Source organism: Capricornis sumatraensis, chromosome 13 (assembly GCF_032405125.1).
Source record: "Capricornis sumatraensis isolate serow.1 chromosome 13, serow.2, whole genome shotgun sequence".
NCBI lineage: Eukaryota > Metazoa > Chordata > Mammalia > Artiodactyla > Bovidae > Capricornis > Capricornis sumatraensis.
In genome coordinates, this window is record NC_091081.1 from 26,795,903 (window position 1) to 26,817,544 (window position 21,642).

Sequence of the window (21,642 nt, forward strand, 5' to 3'; positions counted from 1 at the left end):
ACTGCATAATATTCTATCACATGCATATTGCTAGACAGAAACGTTGTTCTCTGTTTGGCTACTATAGAGAATTATGTGATACCTTCATCATAAAGCATTTCTTGTATTTTGGCGTCTTTACTTAAAACTCTCAAAATAGGATGACTGAAAAATTTAAGGCTCTTGATACATGTTACAGCATGAGTTGTAGCAGTTAGCATGCTGCTGACAATATCCAAGAAAGCTGAACTTACCACACCTCAGCAATTTTTGCTTATCTTTTACTTCATTGTGATCTCTGTATTATTAATATTAGAGTTGGGTATAGTCACATATGTGTACTCATTTCCTTCGATAACAATAATTCTCCTAATTTTTCATAAAGCTGCAAGGTAGGTGCAGGGAACGTGCTAGTCCTGATTATGGAGTTAACTAGTAGGAGCTAGAATCTTTCCACGTGTCGGGGAAAGGAAATGTGGTAACTCTGGTGCTGTTCCTGCAGCTCCAATCAAAAATTAAGAATTCAGTTCATTGAGTTTTATCTAGAAAGTGACCAGGTCATTTGGGAAATCATGCCCTACAAGAAGTAATTGAAGAAACTAAGAATGACCTTCATACTCATGAAAGAGATACCATGAAGAAGAAAAAGTAATATTATGTTGCTGCAGAAGGCATAAATACATGACCTGTGGCTATGTTAGAGAAGGAAATTTAGCTTAATACTTACAGTAACTATTAGAAACTAAGCCAGGTTTCCTTTTAAGTAGTGATCCTTCACATACATTAGTAGCATTTAACCTATGTGCACCCTGCCAACTGCTAAGTTCTTACGTTAGTATTAACCTTTTTTCATGTAAAGGGAAGAAAGAATTACGGCAGTTTACATCAATTGTGAGTGACTTTTGTAATGTTTGAGGGAATTTGGCAGGGTATAAAGACTTGTTTGAACTGACAGGCTTTGCTAGACTGCTGCATAGAGAGTAGAGAATGTATAAAGAGGTTATAGATAAAATCTGGGGTATAGTCTCTGATGATAAATTCTTCCAGCATTTTTATTCTTATATGGTGACAGTGAAAAGTTATTTAAGATGAATAGAGGAAAGGAATCGGATGTGTCTGTACCATCTCCTTGAAAAGAAGACTTCATTGGACACTTTCCCTGGTATTGATGATACCTTCTAAAGGAAGTTAATTTAGTAGTCATATACCTGTTAGAAAAAGCATATTGAGACTAAAGATAGAATGTACCTGCATAAAATATATGTTTGTGGAGGTTGGGGCATAGGATGTGGAAAGGGAAGAAAGAAATAGGCATTTTTAAAACTCCAAAAAGAACTTTTAAAAATCTCTAAGTTAAGGAGTTAAATATTTTGGTAATTTTTCTTGGAGACAAAACAATTGTTCTAAAATATGTTGTTTATAGGGAGATCGGTGGACGGCTTCTCATGGTAGAAACTCGACTTCCAAATGATCTGGCTGAGTTTGAGGGAGACTTTTCTTTGGAAGGACTTCGTCTATGGAAAACAGCCTTCTCAGCAATGACTCAAAATCCAAGACCTGGGTCACCCCCTCGCAATGGCCAAGCAGTTGTCAATAAAGGACCAAGTAATAACCGTAAAATGGCTGAAGATAAAAAAATAGTGATCATGCCTTGCAAATGTGCCCCAAGTCGACAACTGGTTCAGGCATGGCTTCAAGCCAAAGAAGAATATGAACGTTCCAAGAAACTGTCTAAAACGGAGCCAACTGGAGTTGTAAAATCTGCTGAAGACTTCAGCTCTTCAGTTAATCCAGATGACAGACCTGTAGCGCCTCCAAAAATGGATACAACTCCACATATACTCCCCACTACAGCACATACCAAGGAAGATGTTGACAATTCTCAGATTGCTTTACAAGCGCCAACCACAGAATGCCATCAGACTGCAAGTGAAAGTCAGACGCTGCCACTAGTTGCTTCTGCAGGTGATGCTGAGAAAGATCAGGATGATGACGATGACTATTATATTAGTTATAGCTCTCCTGATTCTCCAGCAATTCCCCCTTGGCAACAGGCAACATCCCCAGACTCCAAAACATTAAATGGAGATGACAGACCCTCATCACCAGTAGAGGACCTACATTCTCTGACTATTGAGAACTTATTAAAGCCCATAAAAGATGGTGTACAGAAGAGCCCCTGTGCTGAGCCCCAGGAGCCTCTAGTGATATCCCCAATTAATGTTAGGACAAGAACTGAGATACGTGAATCACTTTGCCTTCATAGCACACCAATCATACAGAGAAAACTCCTAGAAAGGCTTCCTGAGGCAACTGGCCTTAGCCCTTTGTCAACAGGTAAGTTTAGAAATAACAGAAAGTCACCATAGAGCTCTTCAGATACCAGAAATGAAAGCAGCATTGACTATGTAATGAAAATCAGAGCTTTTTAAATGTAATTTTAGCTCAGCTAGTGAGAGGTTATTATTTTATCATATCTTAGATATCATCACATGATAACTTTTTTATCTTTCTGCTGTGGAATATACTCACATCTGTTTCCATCCTTTCTTGCCTTCTGGGTAAAATGTAGGAGCCCTCTCAGAAACCTTATCTTCTTCTCAACTTAATTTTTCCTACTGGCTTTGATATATATCCAGATATTTCCCTCCCTATAAAATAGAAAACCAAACACCTGTCTTGACCTTCCATGTTTTAGCCTCTACCCTTTTTCCTCTCATTTAAAGCCAAATTTCTTAAAAGATCTCTCTAATTTGACAGCTCTATTGCTTTACATCCTACTCATTTGTCAGCCCACTCTAAACTGGATTCTGTCCCCATCAATTCACCAGTATGGATCTTGTGAAGATTCTCTGTAATCTTCATGTAGCTAAAGCCAGTGGATGTTTTTCAGTCTTTCTGTCACATGCCCTCCAAGCAGCCATTGTTCTTACGACCACACCTTCCTTCTTAGAGCTTCTTCTCCCTTTGGCTTTACCCCGACTCCTGTTTCTTCCCACTTGCTTTCCTTTGAAGTTTACCTCACATTCTCAGTTATTACCTAAATATTGTAGTTTATTAAGGCTTAGCCTTAAGCTTTCTTTACTCTGTTCTCTCAATGACCTAGTTCCTGCCCACCGAATTGATAATTCACAAATTTAAATTTCCAGTTCAGAATTCTCTTTTAAGCTTCAGAACGCTATATGCAGCTCCCTTTGGCATTTCTACTTGAATGCGCAAAAGCACCACAAGGTCAGTATTTTTTAAACTTAGTTTATGATCTCATTGCATCCATTCACTACCAGTCACCTAGCACACTTTATATACACACATACATGCCCACACGTTGAAAACTATTCCTTATTTGAATGGACAGTACCACGAGTTCTTCTGTCACTGAGTTACACAGGTCAGAAATAGTGGTCTTATTTATAATAGCACCTGATTCCCTCACTGCCCATCCTGTGGTTTTCACACTTCTTTGTTTCCTAAATTACCCAAAACCCTCTACCTCTGTCTCTGGTACTACCAAGCCCTCATCTCTCACCTGGGTTTCTACCCTAGCCTTCTTATTCACCCTTAACAATTTCCAGTTTTTTTGTTTGGTAATCAGGGAAAATTCCCACTCTTTTCCTAGTTAATTTCTATTCTTTCTTTAGATTTTAGCTCAAAAAAGCTCTCCTAATTCCCTGACTAGATAAAATTTCTCAATTATCTTCTGCTTTGTTGTACTTAGCCCAGTTATAACTTTACTTTTCTATATGTATTTGATCAATGTCTGATTCTCTCTCTAGACCTCACAACGGTACAGATTATTTTTTTCTTCATCTTCATAAATACTTGATAAGTCAGTGAATAAATGGATTAAATGATTCCCTAGGGTAATAACTGAGGAATAAAATCTAAATGTTTTTATTTAATAGTACAAATATTAAAAGTTATTTTAGTGTGGGAATCACAGGTTGGAATCAGTTTCATTTTTAAATTGTGAAATCTTTGTGAAGAATTTATAGGACAGTACTCATGAATGGTACCTAAGAGTTGGAACAACAAAAATTTAAAAAAAAAAACAAAACACAGAAGCAGGCAATGTTGATTTGATGTTAAATATAAAATTTCTTTCTGCAGAACCAAAAACCCAGAAATTGAGTCATAAGAAAGGAAGTAATACTGACGCTCTTAGAAGAGTACTCTTAACACAAGCAAAGGTAACTATGCTAAACATATTTAAAGATCAGTGGAAGATCCTTTCTTATTCTTGGATTTCAGTTAGATAATTGATAACTTTGTGTCTCAATTTTTAAATAATTTTATTATATTTTTGCATCATTTATTTACATGTCTTTGAGACAACAAGAAATTGCCTAATTAAAAAAATTTTTTTTTGTTGTTGGGATCTAAAAGATTCTTATATGTAAATACAAATATTACAGAGAAAGTGAATATGATAGCCAAAATGTGGATTATGAGGATACAAATACATTAACTGATTACTGGCAAAATCAGAACAATCCAATGACAGCAGAGCTCAAGTAAGTGATTTTTGATCCCACCAAAAGTATATCCTTTTTCTTGGTTTATTACTTTTTTCTCAAATATAGCATTATTGATTTTTCAGTTCATTTTGCTAGATATCAAAGGAAAGCAACATTATTTATTACCAAAACTCTGAAAAATCATAAATGTCTTTATTCAAATACTAAAAATTGTTGTAATGCTTAACTGGAAATACATGGTTTATGCATTAGACATGTATCCTTAGAAATATATGATAGAGATCACTTCTGTATTGGCCACTTCTCATAAATATCATTAACTACATAAAATATATTTTAGTATTTCTATTTTGAGATTACAAATGCTTTTTAAAACTATCATTTTTAAATCAGTATTGAATTAAAAGTCATATATATTAAAAACAAGTATGAGTATACTATGAACATAAATCAACACTTTCAGGAAAATGATTAATGATTTGGAAATCAGAATATATATTTTTTTACTAAAAAAAATAGATTCTATTCTTTCTAACCCCTTGAAAATTATACTTTAGTTTATCTTTCAGATACATGTTGTATTAGGGTAAAATACAAACCCACAGTTTTAAATCTTTTATACATTTTAGCCAGACTACTTGCAAATATATTGCTTGCTTGCTTGCCATATTTCCAAGAAAGGTCAAGATAAATGTCCATGTGGTACAAATGTCAACTCTCTACAAAGCTATTATTTTCTGTATTTGGGGTTTGTAAACTCAAGAATCAATATATGGTTGACTTACAGATTATATCAGATATTTCTACACATACCCAGTCTGGTATCTTGAGTTACTAGCCTGAAAAAAATGCAAATAAAATACTTAAGTTTCTTCTTTTACTTAAGGAGATGGTACTGGTTTATCATGTATTAATAAATGCATAAAGTTATCTAAGCAGAAATAAGTAATCAAAAGAAAGGAAATGATTGCTTATTATTTTTTTCTGGCTCTGTGTGTTTTTTTTTAATAGAATCAATTTGCAGCAGTAAATACCCCAAAGAAAGAAACTTCTCAGATTGATGGACCATCCTTAAACAATACTTACGGTTTCAAAGTCAGCATACAAAACTTACAGGAGGCGAAAGCTTTACACGAGGTAAAACTGCAACAGCAAGGACACATACACGCTTTGACTCATATGTTTTATTTTATGGTACAAGTACAGAAAGTTTTCACAGAGAGAGGACTACATTAAATTCTATACCTATTCATCTTTATCTTGTTCTTGTTATCCTTATTATTTTATGTATTTGTATGAAACAGAGAAACTTTTAAAGTAGTCATCAGTTATTGAGACTGCTTTATGGTTTCACAATTTTCTCAAACCTTATACCTGAAATTTTTTTTTTTTTCTTTTCTTTTCTTTTATTTTTTTTAAATTTTAAAATCTTTAATTCTTACATGTGTTCCCAAACATGAAACCCCCTCCCACCTCCCTCCCCATAACATCTCTGTGGGTGTGAAATTTTTAAAAAGAAGCTAAAATTTAGAAAACATTTCTCAGCTATTTGAAACTCTGTATATTACTCTGGGATTGTTATGTTACCATGTTATATCACATCCCAAATGTGATACCTACTTGTATTTTTTGTTTGGTTGACTTAGTGGATTATTGCTTGTACAATTCATTTGTTCATGTAATCTTTATAACCCAGTTATCTTCACAGCACAACCCATATGCAAAGACTAGGAAGCTATCTTGAAAAAAATGTACATTCTTACTGGAGAATATGTATGAATGGTTCACTGTAAATTTATCTGTATTCACTGTTAATTTATCTGTGTTTAAATATTTCTGTAAAGAAGAGACAACTCAGAACATGTCTGATTGGCACAGAGGTGAAATTAGAATATATTTTCATTGTTTATATGTGTGCTGTTGGAATGGTAGCTACTAACATCGTGGTTATTGAGGATTTTAAGTTTGGCTTACATATCTAGGAATGAAATTTTAGATTTCATTTAAGTAATTTATTTCCATTACAACTTTTGCAGCCTCACTGAGATGTGCCATAAATGTAAAATGCATACTGATTTCAAAGACTTAATTGGAAAAAAGAATATGAAATACCTTATTAGTAATTTTTTATATTGATTACATGTTGAATGGGTAGTTTTGATATATTGATTACATGAAAATATTTTAAAATTAATTTAACCTATTCTTACCTTTTTTAGTGTGAGTACTGGAAAATTTTAAATTATGAGTGTGACTTTCATATTTCTTTTGTTCAGTACTGGTTTATACAGTTTTATGTCTTTGCCCTTATAGCGGAGAATATGATTTTTTTGGTTGGGTTTTTGGTCTCCAGTAGGTTCTGTCTTCTGAGAATTAGATGAGTTGACTAAGAAAACTTTAAATATTATCCTCATTTTTACCCTAACTTTGATCTAAGATTTTTACTTTTTAGAATTAGATCAGAACATAGTCTCCCTAATAGTTTATTTGCACGTTTCTTCATTCAGCAGCATTCATTTAGTTCCTGTTTTATATCTGATTCTGTACTATCCCCTGAAGCTCAGATAAATTAAGTAACAAGCTCAGGAATGTTTATCTTATCAAGTACACATCCAAAATTCAAAAATTAAAATACTTTGTAAAAAATATTTATTAAAGCAAATGCGATAGACCTTAACAAAAAGACTTGTTGCATTTGATTTTTTTCTGTTATTATCTGAAAAACATATTTTCCTTCTTATACTGTTGTTTTATTCTATGTAACCCTATTTCAGAATCTTGGGCCTTCTTGAAGTTAAAATCTTTCTGAAGGTCTGGCAAGTTGCTCGTAGCTTCCTCACATGCTTTTTGAGTCTCAAGGCACAATTTCCAAATAGCCACCTGGTGGTCAGATAGGGAATGCACCAAAAAAAAAAAAACTACTGGTCTCTATTCGTTTTACTAGGAAATTGTGCTCCAAGCATTTTTCCTCTTTTCCATTACCCTGGGCTAATCTCATTCTCTCTTCTACATATAAAGTACTCAGTGCAGAAAAAGAGGTTTGTATTCCCTTTTCTTACCCCCTTCTTTACTGATCACACTCAGTAAATCTCTCCCCATCTCATCATTCCATATGTTAGCTTAAAAAAAATACCCCTAAGAACTATGATGCATTTTATATTGAGGAGTGAAAAGGCAAAATTGGAGTGTGAAATTTGGCCTACTGTATAAATAAATCAACCTCCAGAACTCTTTTGGCCCGAAATTGTCTTCAGTCTTCTCCATAGTTTTTCCACATGTTCCTTCTTTTCTAACTAAACTGATTTTTCATTTTGTTTAGGTTTAGGGAGGTTTCCATTTCACAATTTTTGGAGTGTTCTTTATATTTTAAAAGTACTTAATAACAAATTTACTGATGAATGCATGCACTATTACATGTACATGGTAAAAAACTTCAAGACAAAAATATTTACATTGAAAAGTAAGCTGCTCTCCCACATGAATTCCCTTCCCCAAAAACAGTAAACAGTTTTGTGTTTTTTGTCTCTTTGCATACATTTTCTATGCATGTGCTTAACATTTTTTATATATGTGGAAGCATAATACACTCATTTATTCCATTTATCACTGTATTATGGTGATCTTTCCATATTAGGATGTACAGATCTGACTCATTCTTTTCAAATTGTTAAAGATTAGAGTATTCATTCTGTGTAGCATTTATGTATGCCACCTAATTTATTGGCAGTAAACAGTTCCAAACCGATAGAGATTTAGTTTTTTGTTGTTTATAACTTATAAGAACTGAAAACAGTATCATCTTAGTAAGTGCACTTTGTACATATATTTTGGCCACATAGTGTATCTACTGGATACATGTTCAAGAGTAGGTATGCTAGATTGAAGGACATGTCTTGTTTTTAATTGAAATAGTTGATTTACAATATTATATGTTTCAGGTATATAGTGATTCAATATTTCTATAGATGGTACTCCATTTAAAGTTATTATAAAATAATTGCTGTATTTCCTTGTGCTGTACAATATATCCTTGTTGCTTATTTATTTTATACATAATATTTTGTATCTCTTAATTCTCTATCCCATCATGACCTTCCCCCCTTCTTTTCCCAGTGGTAACCACTAATTTGTTCTGTCCTTATAAAATTTTGATTGATGTTATTTAGTTGTCCTCCAGAGATATCTACTAAATTCTACTCCCATCGCTAAGGAGAATTTCTATATTTACATTTCAACAGATGGCATGCACAATAAATACAAAATATAGATCCTTTATTAAACTAAGGTGACCTGAATAATTGCAGTATTGTAACAGCAGTCTCCTGTTTTCCATTGCCAGATATACGTATATCACTGGTACAGTAATGGCTATAATTCCAGCTATAATCATGAATCCAATCTATATCTTTTTTTCTTATCCAGAGTTTATTCTGGATAAGAGAACTGTCTTAGAGAACTAAGTAAGGATTACTGTTAAGCGTTTTTATCAGCATAGGAAGTTATGTGTAAAAAGCAAAAATATGACATTTTTTGGATTACATGTCAAAGAGAAAATGTGCATGGTCAAAAACCTGGCTGTTGTATAGTTGACATCTTGCAATTCTTATATATATGAAAGTCTAAGTAACTCAGAGAATTAACAAGTAGGAGTTTCAAACTAAAAAGTAGAACTCTTTTGAGTTTAAAATACAGGTAGAACAATAGTTAACTGAATGGAAAGTAAAAAGTAACAGACTTTGGTTTGAATGTACCTTTTGGCCTAGTCATTCTTTCTCAAATAGAAATCGAGAAAATTGAGAGGCACTTCATGTACTCTAGAGAGATAGTTTTTAAAAGAAAAACATGAATTGATTTAATCTGATCTTAGAACTAAAAACCTAGTTTTAATTTGTGGAATGTTGAGTTGTGAATGTGTCCTGTATAGCCATTTTTCTGTAATTTTACATGTGTATTTTCTCAGAGCCTTAGTGAAACATAACTACTTTCAGCTTGTTTCAGAAAAATGCTTAAAACCATGGTATTCATTTCCTTTTATAGATACAAAATCTTACCCTAATCAGTGTGGAATTACATGCTCGAACTAGACGAGACTTAGAACCAGATCCTGAATTTGACCCAATCTGTGCTCTGTTCTACTGCATCTCATCTGACACTCCACTGCCAGATACAGACAAAACAGAACTCACAGGTGTAATAGTGATTGATAAAGACAAGATGGTGTCTAGTCAAGGTACTGGTCATTTTTATTAATTTTATACCTACATTCCCTAGGAAGTACATAGGCTTCCTTGGTGTCTCAGACGGTAAAGAATCTGCCTACCGTGCAGGAGGTCTGGGTTTGATCCCTGGATCAGGAAGATCCCCTGGAGAAGGAAATGCCTAGGCACTCCAGTATTCTTGCTTGGAGAATGCCATGGACCGAGGAGCCTGGCAGACTACAGTCCAAGGGGTCCCAAAAAGTTGGATACGACTGAGGGACTAACTCTTTCACCAGAGGAAGAACCTTGTATTGGGACAGTTTCTTTGCTCAGGGTCTAAACCAAATAAGCATAAAGAACTCCTCTCTACCTTATGGTTAGGAACTCCCTCAAATAGTACTATTTTTTGATTATGCATCTATGAGTTTCCTACAATGCACATTTTATAATCTGTTGCTGTATCAGATTAAAATAACTGATTCCCTGGTGTTAAACAGAACTTTCAATACTAGGATACATTCACCTTGGCTTTGATGTATATTGTTTTAGCTATTGCTGTATTCAGTTTGCCACTGTTATATTAGGATGCATGCACCTATGTTCATGAAGAATTCTGGGATTTAATTTTCATTTCTTATATTGTGCTCATAAAACTTTGGTAATAAAGTTTTGCTAGCTTTAAAAAAAGAACTTTTCTCTAAATGTTTGCTGCGGTGGGAATAGGAGGTATTGTATATAATTTTGTCTTAGATTCATTATTCTTGAATTATTGTTAGAAGTCAGAAGCAGTACAATATAAAGAGCTTAATAAAATTTCCAATTAGCATATTTAATTTGATCTAAATATTATATGAAATACTAATTGTTACTGTTGAATTCAAATGATTGTGTATCTGTAGGTTGGGTAGACAGTCTTCCTTATATATGCATGCTGGTATTTTGCTGCTAATACAGAATTTTTCTTTGCTTTAAGAAGTTAAGTTATGGACTTTCCTGGTGGTCCAGTGATTAATAAGACTCCACCCTTCCAGTGCAGGGTGTACAGGTTTGATCCTGGTCAAGGAACTAAGATCCCACATGCCATGCAGTGTGGCCAAAAAAATTTTTTTTTAATTTAAAATTACTCCTGTAAGTTAATGGTTTGCAAACTGAATAAGGTATATTCCAATTTTGTTGATATTTCTTCATAAATACATATACTTTAAGTTCAGAGGTTCTTCATATAGGATACCACATAAGGCATTTTATAAAATACCAAGTGTTCTTTGGCAATTTTAAATAGTAATATCTGAATTCAGTCATTTGAGGAGGAAGGTTTAACAAAACAAAACTGTTCAGGAATTTGCAGTTTAATCAGTGGTATGCTTGAGCTGGCTTGTACCAGCTCATGAGCCAGTTGCTAAATTTTCATGAATTTTTTGAAGTAGTTGATGTCACATTGGTAGTCTTAGAAATAAGCAAGCAGTATAAATCAGGGCTCCCCGCCCCCCACCCCCCACCATGGAATGGTGCTTGTAAACATTCTCCAGCATACCACTAATTAAAATATTCTCTACTAAGCAAAGTTCTTCCTATAAAAAGAAATAAAGTAATAAAATTTATTTTTGGGTGACGTTATCTAGGGAATTTTGTGAATATAGACTTTTCAGGAAAATAGCTGAAAATACATAAAATTTGAATTTTTAGTTGCATATTGTACTAGAAAACATCTAAGAAAAATTTCAGGAAACAATTATATGTTTACTCTGGGGAAGCTGTCTTATTTTAAGATATTCTAGTTGTATAATTTTACTCAAAAGTCAGATAATATTACTTAACACAATTATATATAATAAACATTTTGTTTATTTCTTAGATATCAGATATCAGACCCCATTACTTATTAGATCTGGAATCACAGGACTACAAGTTACCTATGCTGCTGATGAGAAGGCACTTTTTCAAGAAACTGCAAATATAATAAAGAGGTATTGTTTTTATTTTCTGATTTTTCCAGCTTTTTTTCCAGTCCTTTTGTGCTATTGCTGAGTAATGTAGGTGAAGGTAAAAAAAGAGAAAGTGAGTCCCTTCCTGTGGCCCTTTAAAGAAAAGTTATTCTGGAAAGGATTTTGCTCTCATCTCCAATCACCATCATCATTTCCATCAGGTTAGGGATAAAAAAAAGAGTATTCTATTCTCAGGACTGAGGGGCCAGTGAAAGACAAATACTAGCTTAGCTTCTAGCTTTTTCCAGTTAGATTTTAGCATTTTTCTGTGGTGATGAAATAATAACTATAAAGTTAAATTGTATCATTGATTAAATAGGGTTCTACCCTAGGAACCACCATTTCAATACCTTTTTACTTTTTTTTTTTTTTTTTAAGAAAATGTTTTCTGAGTTGTAAACAAATCTGTATTTCCAAAATTTTGGATTATAATCTGTTCATAAATCTAGGACTATCTGGTACATACCCTTTTGTGTACATAATTTCTTAAAAATCTCTTTTGACCATTTGATGTTGGCTTTGATGCTTGATAGTAGAATCTTGTCAAAATTTATGAAAACGATGTTTTACCAAAGCTATATTAATTTTAAAATAAAACAATTAAGTGAATCTCTTGCATCTTCTCAAGAGTATAACTCTTAGTAGCCATGTGTTTCACTTTTCTAGAAATGTAAAACTTCTGCCTGTTGGCTAGGTTTAGGTTTTTAAATGCCTAAAAGCAGGCTGGAAAATAACTCTTCGGATTCTGATGTATGGATAAAAGCTGTCCGTGAGCATGTTGTTACACTCAACCCTTTCTGTTTTGCTTTGGAGAACTTTTTCCTGTAAAAGTGAGATGATATATTGTGTTAAAGATCAGTGATGATATTTTACTGACTCAACATCTGATTTAATCCCAAATGGGTTAACACAGTCCATCTTGAAAATTAGAACCTAGAGGGGTATGATGAGGTGGGAGGGAGCTTCAAAAGATATGGGCTGATTCAAAAGATACCTATGGCTGATTCATGTTGATGTATGGCAGAAACCAACACAATATTGTAAACCAATTATCCTTCAATTAAAAAGAATCTTTTAAGAAAGAAAATTAGAACACCAGAAAACATTTTCAAAGAAACAAAATTAGATGTCAGAGCATCAAAAAAAAAAAATTAAAAAATGATATGCTACTCCCCACCACTCGAGGGAGGGAAAAAGAGGAATGTATTTTTACTATTTATAGCACTGGTGACTGGATGGATTCCCATCCATTTGAGTCTTACCATTGTCAGTCCTATCTTTTATCTTCTCACACAGCTTGTCAGGTGTGAGAAGATACTGAGAAGATGTCAGGTACTTTCAGAGCTCATGCTGCAAGCAGCTTAGCAAAAAGAACATGTAAGAGTTTTAGTCAAATACCACTTTATGGGCCAATGCATATCCAATAGTGTCCCTGGGCTTTGTAGGCTTGTGTTCTCCTTGTTAGGTATATTCCTAGCAATAGGATTACCTGCCAACATTGAGAATCTTGTCAGTTATTTGCAAGTGTAGTAACTTTCTTAAATGTCCATAACATGAATTATACTAGTTGTTAAAAAAAGTGCAGTAAAGAAAATAAAATTAACTTCTGTTTCTTACTCTACATCACATGGCAACTAGAAAGAGAAGAAGAATTAAATATTAGCATTTCAGTTCTGTAATGTTGTTTATGTATTACTCCAAACAACTCCCTTAAAGGTTATTTCCTTCCTAAACCTCATTTGTTGAGTACCTACTTAACACAGGCTTTGCTAAGAGCATAGGCTTGGGAGTCAGCCATCTCTGTCTTTTTGTCTTTGTCTTGAACAAGTTGCTTATCTCTGTCAACTTTAATTTCCTCATCTGTAAAATGGGTAATAGGTATTAGAATTAAGTGCGATAAAGCACATAATTAGCCTGGTCAGTACTTAAATATTAACTCTTAAATATTAACTCTGTAAAATACAGTGCTAGGTGCTGAATATAAAACTGAATTAAATACAGATGCTAGTCTCAAAGAGGTTTATCATCTTTATTTTTTCATTCTTAATATTTACTTCCTCAGGTGGCAAATATGTAAAGTCATGTAAAGTGCTATTAAACAAGTAAAACCAGATCCACTATATTCTTGTCACAGACATTTTTTATCTTTCTCTATTTCCTTGAACTATTACTTACACATTTCCCTAGCCTCCCTAACTTAAATAGTTTGAGTCCTACCTTTTTCTTTTCCCTAGTCCATGCATTAGTCCCTCCTATCTCTTTAACCTCAGAATTAGTTTTCAAGATCATTCCTTCTCCTCTCCCAATGCTCACTGCCACTCCCCAAGTTAGAGCTCTTTCACCTCTCATCTGTACAGGTGTTAGTGTTATCTACAATATAAGTTGTGAAGCAACTTTTTTCTGCCTAAGCAAATAAAACCCTTTTCATATTTCTGGTGCTTCCATTTTCTCCACAGTTTTGTTCTTCACTACTAATTGCATTTACTCAACCTTGTTCTTTGTGTAACTTTCAGAAACCTGGTAGAGTGAGTAAAATTTACAAAAATTAAAGAACAAGTCACTAAGATTTTGTTACTGTCACCAAATATTTTCTCAGAAGAAATATGGAATCCTTGGAACTTTGAACTTGAAACAGATATCTGATTCAGCTTTAAGAGTCTTGTAAGACCGAACAACCTTTGGGTCAAAACATAAATATACATGATAGATCTGAAAATGTTGAAATGACACAGGTTTTCTAAAAGAACCAAATCTTTAATAAATCTATTAAGAGAAGCATTAAGGGTAACTTATTGTTTTGTTTTTTTTTAGCAGTCATCTCTGAGCAGTAGTAGTTTACAAGAGACACTTGTTAATTGAGGAAAAATTTTCATAGCTGTTAAAAAATAAGTATATTTAGTCAAATCTATTAACCATTTACCACAACAGAGCAAGTTGCTGATTGGAAAGATGATTCTTACAATAATAAAATGTTACGAGTCAAAGAAATTCAGATGAAGAAATTGGAAGAACTGTGTAACAGTTATAACAGAAGAGTGCTGTAATAATTTGGCATCCTCTTCATGCTTAGAGATGTACATGATAGGTACTCCAGCAACCTTCCAAAGTCTTCTCTTAAGTTCAGAATGCTTGTCGTCGTCTAGTCGCCAAGTCGTGTCTGACTCTTTGCAACCCCATGGACTGCAGCATGCCAGCCTTCCCTGTCCTTGATTGTCTCCCAGAGTTTGCTCAGATTCATGTCCATTGAGTCTGTGATGCTATCTAACCATCTCATCCTCTGCCATCCCCTTCTCCTATTGCCTTCAGTCTTTCCCAGCATCAGGGTTTTTTCCAGTGAGTCGGCTCTTCACATCAAGTAGCCAAAGTATTGGAGCTTCAGCAACAGCCCTTACAGTGAATGTTTAGGGTTGATGTCCTTTAGGATTGACTGGTTTGATCTCCAATAGTATGGAAATGAAAGTTCAGAGTTAACTGTGACCAAATTGCAATGAGAAGCATTAAAGTTATCAGCTGTGGGTTCTTTTGTGTGTGTATGGGAATCCTTCACGTCTCCTATGCTTGATGATCTTTAGAGACGCTTGACACTTCTGCCCAAGTTTTTCAAGTTTAGACATTACATGATTTTATAGGGAGATACACTCATCATACAGCTAGTTCATCTTTGCTCTGAGAAGAGATTGACATTAATGGAAGAGTTGATGAAGTTGCTGTCAACAAAAAGATGTGTTAAGATACTGGATATTACTTTAGAAGACTAATGAGCAGGAATGGTTTGGGGACTTTTTTTTAAGGTTCTAGGACCTTTCTGGACTTCCTTTTAAAGAATCAGTCTATACTTAACCTCTGATCTCTGAGTCTGAGTCTTAGCCACGTTGTTGCATAATGCTTTGCTTTCTTTAGCTTCTCCACACTTATGTTGTAATCCCACTCTTTGTTCCAGAATTACCAGCCACATTGCACTTTCTACCAAGAAAACACTATTATAGGTTGGGGAAAAGATCCATTTGGCTGTTGTATTAAATTAATAAGTTTTATTAAGTGGTTTTCTCAGAAATTTCTGTCCTTTTTATATAGAGGAAAGCGTATGTTATCTTTTTCTCCTAACAAGTTTGAAGGCTACTTTGTAAGTTGTAGTGTAATAATGGATCAAAAGCAGATCACCAGATATTGAAATTTACATTAGGGAATGTATTTTATAGGGCCATTAATGAATAGGAAAAATGAAAAGAATATTATTGCAGAGGTTCAAACCTAGTTCTTTCAACGTCAGCCACTAAATCCTTCAGGATTAAAAATAAGGAGACATATTTGTGATACTCTTATTTTTGTTGTCAAAGTACAAACTAAGGTAATTAAATACCCTTTTAATGAAAATGGCTATGGAAGAATGACAGAATATTAGAAAATGGTTAAACATAGATCTGATCTGTCCATGATGCATTGAAGTACCACAGATCTGATCTGTGCCACAATTGCAGAGTAGCCAAATACTGCTTACATTAGTAGACTGAGATAGTCTTATACTACAGACGCTGGATGATACTTGAATGTTAAGTGATATAATCTGGGCAGGTTGGTCATTCCATAATTCAGAATGACTTTGAAGGCAGTTATGTGAAACCCAACTTTACAAATTTTTGTGATCTTTCACTCTGCTTTTTGGCTTTTATAAATACAACAATCAGGGGCTTCCCTGATAGCTCAGCTGGTAAAGAATCTGCCTGCAATGCAGGAGACGCCAGTTTGATACCTGTGTTGGAAAGTTCCCCTGGAGAAGGGGTATGCTACCCACTCCAGTATTCTTGGGCTTCACTGGTGGCTCAAACAATAAAGAATCCGCCTGCAGTGCAGGAGACCTGGGTCCAGTCCCTGGGTTGGGAAGATCCCCTGGAGGATGGCATGGCAACCCACTCCAGTATTCTTGCCTGGAGAATCCCCATGGACAGAGGAGCCTAGCGGGCTACAGTCCATGGGGTCGCGAAGAGTCAGACATGACTGACTGACTAAGCACAGCTCAGCACAACAATCAAAGTAATTTAGAGCTTCTGATTTGATAGCACTGCAGTATTTTTTGCTCAAAAGTTTTTGTTCTCCACTTAAGACTGTAATCATTTCTTGTCTTGCCCACACAGTTTTCCTATGAAAGTAAATCTTCGTGCTATTTTTTTGTGTTCTATAATCAAACTTTTTTTTATGGTGGTCACTGTGAAATTCCTCAGAAGTACAAAGTGGCTCCTTCTGAGTTAGACGCAGATTGTCAGTTCAGTCTACCAGTACAACCGTGTGACCACAGCAAGCATGTTTTTTGCCTAGTTTTTGCTGTTTAGCTTCCTGACATTAATCTCACCCCTATTAATATTTCATTCTTCCATTAAACTAGTCACCTTCCTCTTAAGTTCAGAGGCAAACTTGTAGTTGTCGAGGCCTTTCTTTATGTGAGGACAAAGTCTTTACTAAAATTGGAGGGAAAAGGAAGAAGTTTCCATTTTTTCTCAGCATTACAACTGTTTAAGGACAATAGAGCATAGAGGGTAGAAAGTGACAACAGAATGACCTGGGAGATCATTTTCACAATACACTATCCACACATGCCCTCATACTTCATCCCACCCCTACCCACAATAAATCTCAATTTTACCCTTATTAATGCATTTAACTGGTAATGCTTGCCTCCCACCCCAATTTTTAGCAGGGTGGTTCAGACGGTAAAGCGTCTGTCTACAATGTGGGAAACCCGGGTTCGATCCCTGGATTGGGAAGATCCCCTGGAGAAGGAAATGGCAATCCACTCCAGGACTATTGCCTGGAAAATCTCATGAACAGAGGAGCCTGGCAGGCTACAGCCCATGGGGTCACAAAGAGTCGGACACGACTGAGAGACTTCACTTCACTTGCCAAGTCATATCAAGTAAACACCTAAGTAGAAACTACTTTTGCTTTACAAAAGTAGCTTCAAACTTAGAACTCTAAATGCCCCATTCCTTCCTATATAGAAATTCTATAGGTAAACACTATATCACCCTTTCCCACCTCAGAAATATAATAAAAAATAGATCTTTAATTTTGTAATTTGTTTAATGAAGAAGCAACTCTTCTGTTTAAAGGTTTAATTTTTTCATTTCTTCTTCAGGTATGATCCTGATATTCTTCTAGGATATGAGATTCAGATGCATTCCTGGGGTTACCTCTTACAGAGGGCTGCTGCACTAAGTGTTGACTTATGCCAGATGATCTCTCGGGTGCCAGGTAGGACACTGTGAATGTTTTTTTGTTCAGCTACAGAGCAAATTACGAATAAATAAAGACAAGATTATTGTTTTAGCCTAATTTGTGTAAGTTCTAAATATTGTAAATTTTGTAAGTAAAAATGTAAATTGTGTAAGAACTGTGTAAGTTCTAGATATTATCATAACTCCATTATATAAAAATTTGAAAATCAAGAAAAGTGAAAGAAAAATGCTATAATCACTGCTATAGATACTGTTAGTATATCTGTTGTTTATTTTTCTTTCAGTCATTTTTCATATACATACATAAGGTCTTTTTAGAACATTAGGTCTTTTGGGCTTCCCTACTGGCTCAGTGATAAAGAATCTGTGTGCCAGTGCAGGCAACATGGGTTCAATTCCTGGGTTAGGAAGATCCCCTGGAGAAGGAAATGGCAACTTGCTCCAATATTCTTTTCCTGGGAAATCCCATGGTGAGGGAAGCCTGGCGGGCTATAGGTCATGGGGTCACAAAAGAGTGGGACACAACTTAGTGACTGAAAAACAAACAACAAAAAAAATACAGGTCTTTATTTTTTTATGTAACTTTAATCATACATATATCCCATTTTTACCCAGCATGTTAACATAAGTATTTTTCTGCTTTATGAGATAGTCTTTATAATCATTATGAAGTACAAGACATTTCTTTGACTTGGCATACCATAATTTTATTTTATTTGTCTGTTTCTGTGTTTTATCTATTTGGTGAGGAAGGAGGAGATGGTAGAGAAACACTAACTGTTGTTATTTTTGGGGTGGGGAGGTGTCAGGTTAAAAAATTACCCACTCCAGTGTTTTTGCCTGGAGAATCCCAGGGATGGCGGAGCCTGGTGGGCTGCTGTCTATGGGGTCACACAGAGTCAGACACAACTGAAGTGACTTAGCAGCAGTAGCAGTAGCAGGCTAAAAAATTACATGAATTTTGAAGTCTATTCCTCAAAAGTGTTATTCTAATCGAAGAGGGAGACAATAATAACATTCATACCAAAATTAGTCTTTTTTAAGCATTTTTTAAATTATGTTTTCTCTATAGTTACCAAATTTTTAATAACTTTGTTTTAAAGGCCTCCCCCCACCCTCACCCCCACACAAGTCTGACTAGGACAAAGTAGCATATAGTTCGAGAGGCTTAAAGGTCAAATACAAAATTAGTAAAACCAATCAAGATACCTCCTGAAAGGGGTTATGAAGTCAACAAAACATCCAAAGTGTTGATAAATAGAAAGAGAAGGGTTGAAGCTAGAAGATTCAAGGACAGCAAATATTTTGAGCTTTGTAAAATCTTAGGATAAAAAGATAGCTGCTTTTAGCTTTTCATGGAATTAACTTTTTGTAGCAAGGAATAGTGATACATTTCAGTTTTTACATCATTTCATTGGGGATAGGGTTCTGAACATAGACGATAGGCAGCATGAGTGTTCAGTGCACTTCATTTCAGTTCAGTTCACTCGCTCAGTCGTGTCCGACTCTTTGCGACCCCATGAATCACAGCATGCCAGACCTCCCTGTCCATCACCATCTCCTGGAGTTCACTCAGACTCACGTCCATCAAGTCCGTGATGCCATCCAGCCATCTCATCCTGGGTCGTCCCCTTCTCCTCCTGCCCCCAATCTCTCCCAGCATCAGAGTCTTTTTCCAATGAGTCAACTCTTCGCATGAGGTGGCCAAAGTACTGGAGCTTCAGCTTTATCATCATTCCTTCCAAAGAAATCCCAGGGTTGATCTCCTTCAGAATGGACTGGTTGGATCTCCCTGCAGTCCACGGGACCTTCAAGAGTCTTCTCCAACACCACAGTTCAAAAGCATCAATTCTTCGGCGCTCAGCCTTCTTCACAGTCCAACTCTCACATCCATACATGACACTGGAAAAACCATAGCCTTGACTAGGCGGACCTTAGTCGGCAAAGTGATGTCTCTGCTTTTGAATATACTATCTAGGTTGGTCATAACTTTTCTTCCAAGGAGTAAGCTTCTTTTAATTTCATGGCTGCAATCACCATCTGCAGTGATTTTGGAGCCCCCCAAAATAAAGTCTGACACTGTTTCTACTGTTTCCCCATCTATTTCCCATGAAGTGATAGGACCAGATGCCATGATCTTCGTTTTCTGAATGTTGAGCTTTAAGCCAACTTTTTCACTCTCCTCTTTCACTTTCATCAAGAGGCTTTTTATTTTTAACTCCTCTTCACTTTCTGGCATAAGGGTGGTGTCATCTGCATATCTGAGGTTATTGATATTTCTCCTGGCAATCTTGATTCCAGCTTGTGTTTCTTCCAGTCCAGCGTTTCTCATGATGTACTCTGCATATAAGTTAAATAAGCAGGGTGACAATATACAGCCTTGACGTACTCCTTTTCCTATTTGGAACCAGTCTGTTGTTCCATGTCCAGTTCTAACTGTTGCTTCCTGACCTGCTTACAGATTTCTCAAGAGGCATGTCAGGTGGTCTGGTATTCCCATCTCTTTCAGAATTTTCCACAGTTTATTGTCATCCACACAGTCAAAGGCTTTGGCATAGTCAATAAAGCAGAAATAGATGTTTTTCTGGAACTCTCTTGCTTTTTCCATGATCCAGCGGATGTTGGCAGTTTGATCTCTGGTTCCTCTGCCTTTTCTAAAACCAGCTTGAACATCAGGGAGTTCACAGTTCACATATTGCTGAAGCCTGGCTTGGAGAATTTTGAGCATTACTTTACTAGCATGTGAGATGAGTGCAATGGTGCGGTAGTTGGAGCATTCTTTGGCATTGCCTTTTTTGGAATTGGAATGAAAACTGACCTACTAGTTTATTAATTTGTAACAAGGTATATGACTTCAGAATAATGAATGAAACTTCCTATCCTTTTAGAACATTGCTGAAACCATTTATGAGGTGGCATGAAACCGTAGAAAGGGCATGATTTAAGGAAGCATAGTAAAGAGCACTAGTGGTAAAGAGTTCATTCTGCAGAAAGACTACCTGGGTTCAAGCCCTGGCCAACAGGATTTGGGTGTCCAACAGGACAGGTTACAGTTTGTTCATCTGTAAAATGGGGATGTAATGGAACTTATCTCATAAGGTGATTGTAAAATACTGAGAACAGTGCCTGAGGACGTAATAAACATTATGTAGGTGTTAAATTGAAACCTTTTTTTAAATTGATTTATAATATAGTGTTAGTTTCACTATAGAGCACAGGAAATTATACCCATTATCTTGTAATAAACTATAAAGGAATATAATCTGCAAACATACTAAATCACTATGCTATACACTTGAAAAAATCTTTTAGGAATTATGTCTCTAAAATAAAGAAGAGTGGTAGGTGTGTCTACATGGTCTTTATAATCAACTAACCCAGGTTTAGAATACTAGTTTTTGTTACTACATGACCTGGGGCAAGATAAACCATTTCTGAGTAGAAAGTATAATTTTTATTTTGCAGTATAGTACAAACATAATAAAGTAGCTGTATTAAAATAATGTTAGTTCTTGCACTCAGCAGACATTCAAATACCGTTGTTGTTCAGTTGCTAAGTCGTGTCTGACTCTTTGCAACCCCATGGACTTGCAGCACTCCAGGCTTCCTTGTCCTTCACTATCTCCTGGAGTTTGCTCAAACTCATGTCCATTGAGTCGATGAATATACTTATTATTCCAGAGCCTCTAATCAACAACATTGATTTATACCCAGTGTTATATACTAGAAACACGTTTTGATTTCTATTCTAGATATAATCATCACTTAGAAACTG

At 35.3% G+C, this 21,642-nt stretch overlaps 1 protein-coding gene across 1 annotated transcript in view; it reads left to right on the plus strand.

Annotated features, from left to right (window-relative positions):
• Nucleotides 1-21,642, plus strand: part of REV3L (REV3 like, DNA directed polymerase zeta catalytic subunit) — a 175,314-nt gene that overhangs the window by 106,036 nt on the left and 47,636 nt on the right. Inside the window, exons 14-19 of the mRNA XM_068985110.1 lie at nucleotides 1,403-2,316; nucleotides 4,087-4,166; nucleotides 5,466-5,591; nucleotides 9,492-9,684; nucleotides 11,508-11,619; nucleotides 17,768-17,883. Coding sequence (XP_068841211.1) covers nucleotides 1,403-2,316; nucleotides 4,087-4,166; nucleotides 5,466-5,591; nucleotides 9,492-9,684; nucleotides 11,508-11,619; nucleotides 17,768-17,883 — 1,541 coding nt within the window. The remainder of the gene's footprint in view (nucleotides 1-1,402; nucleotides 2,317-4,086; nucleotides 4,167-5,465; nucleotides 5,592-9,491; nucleotides 9,685-11,507; nucleotides 11,620-17,767; nucleotides 17,884-21,642) is intronic.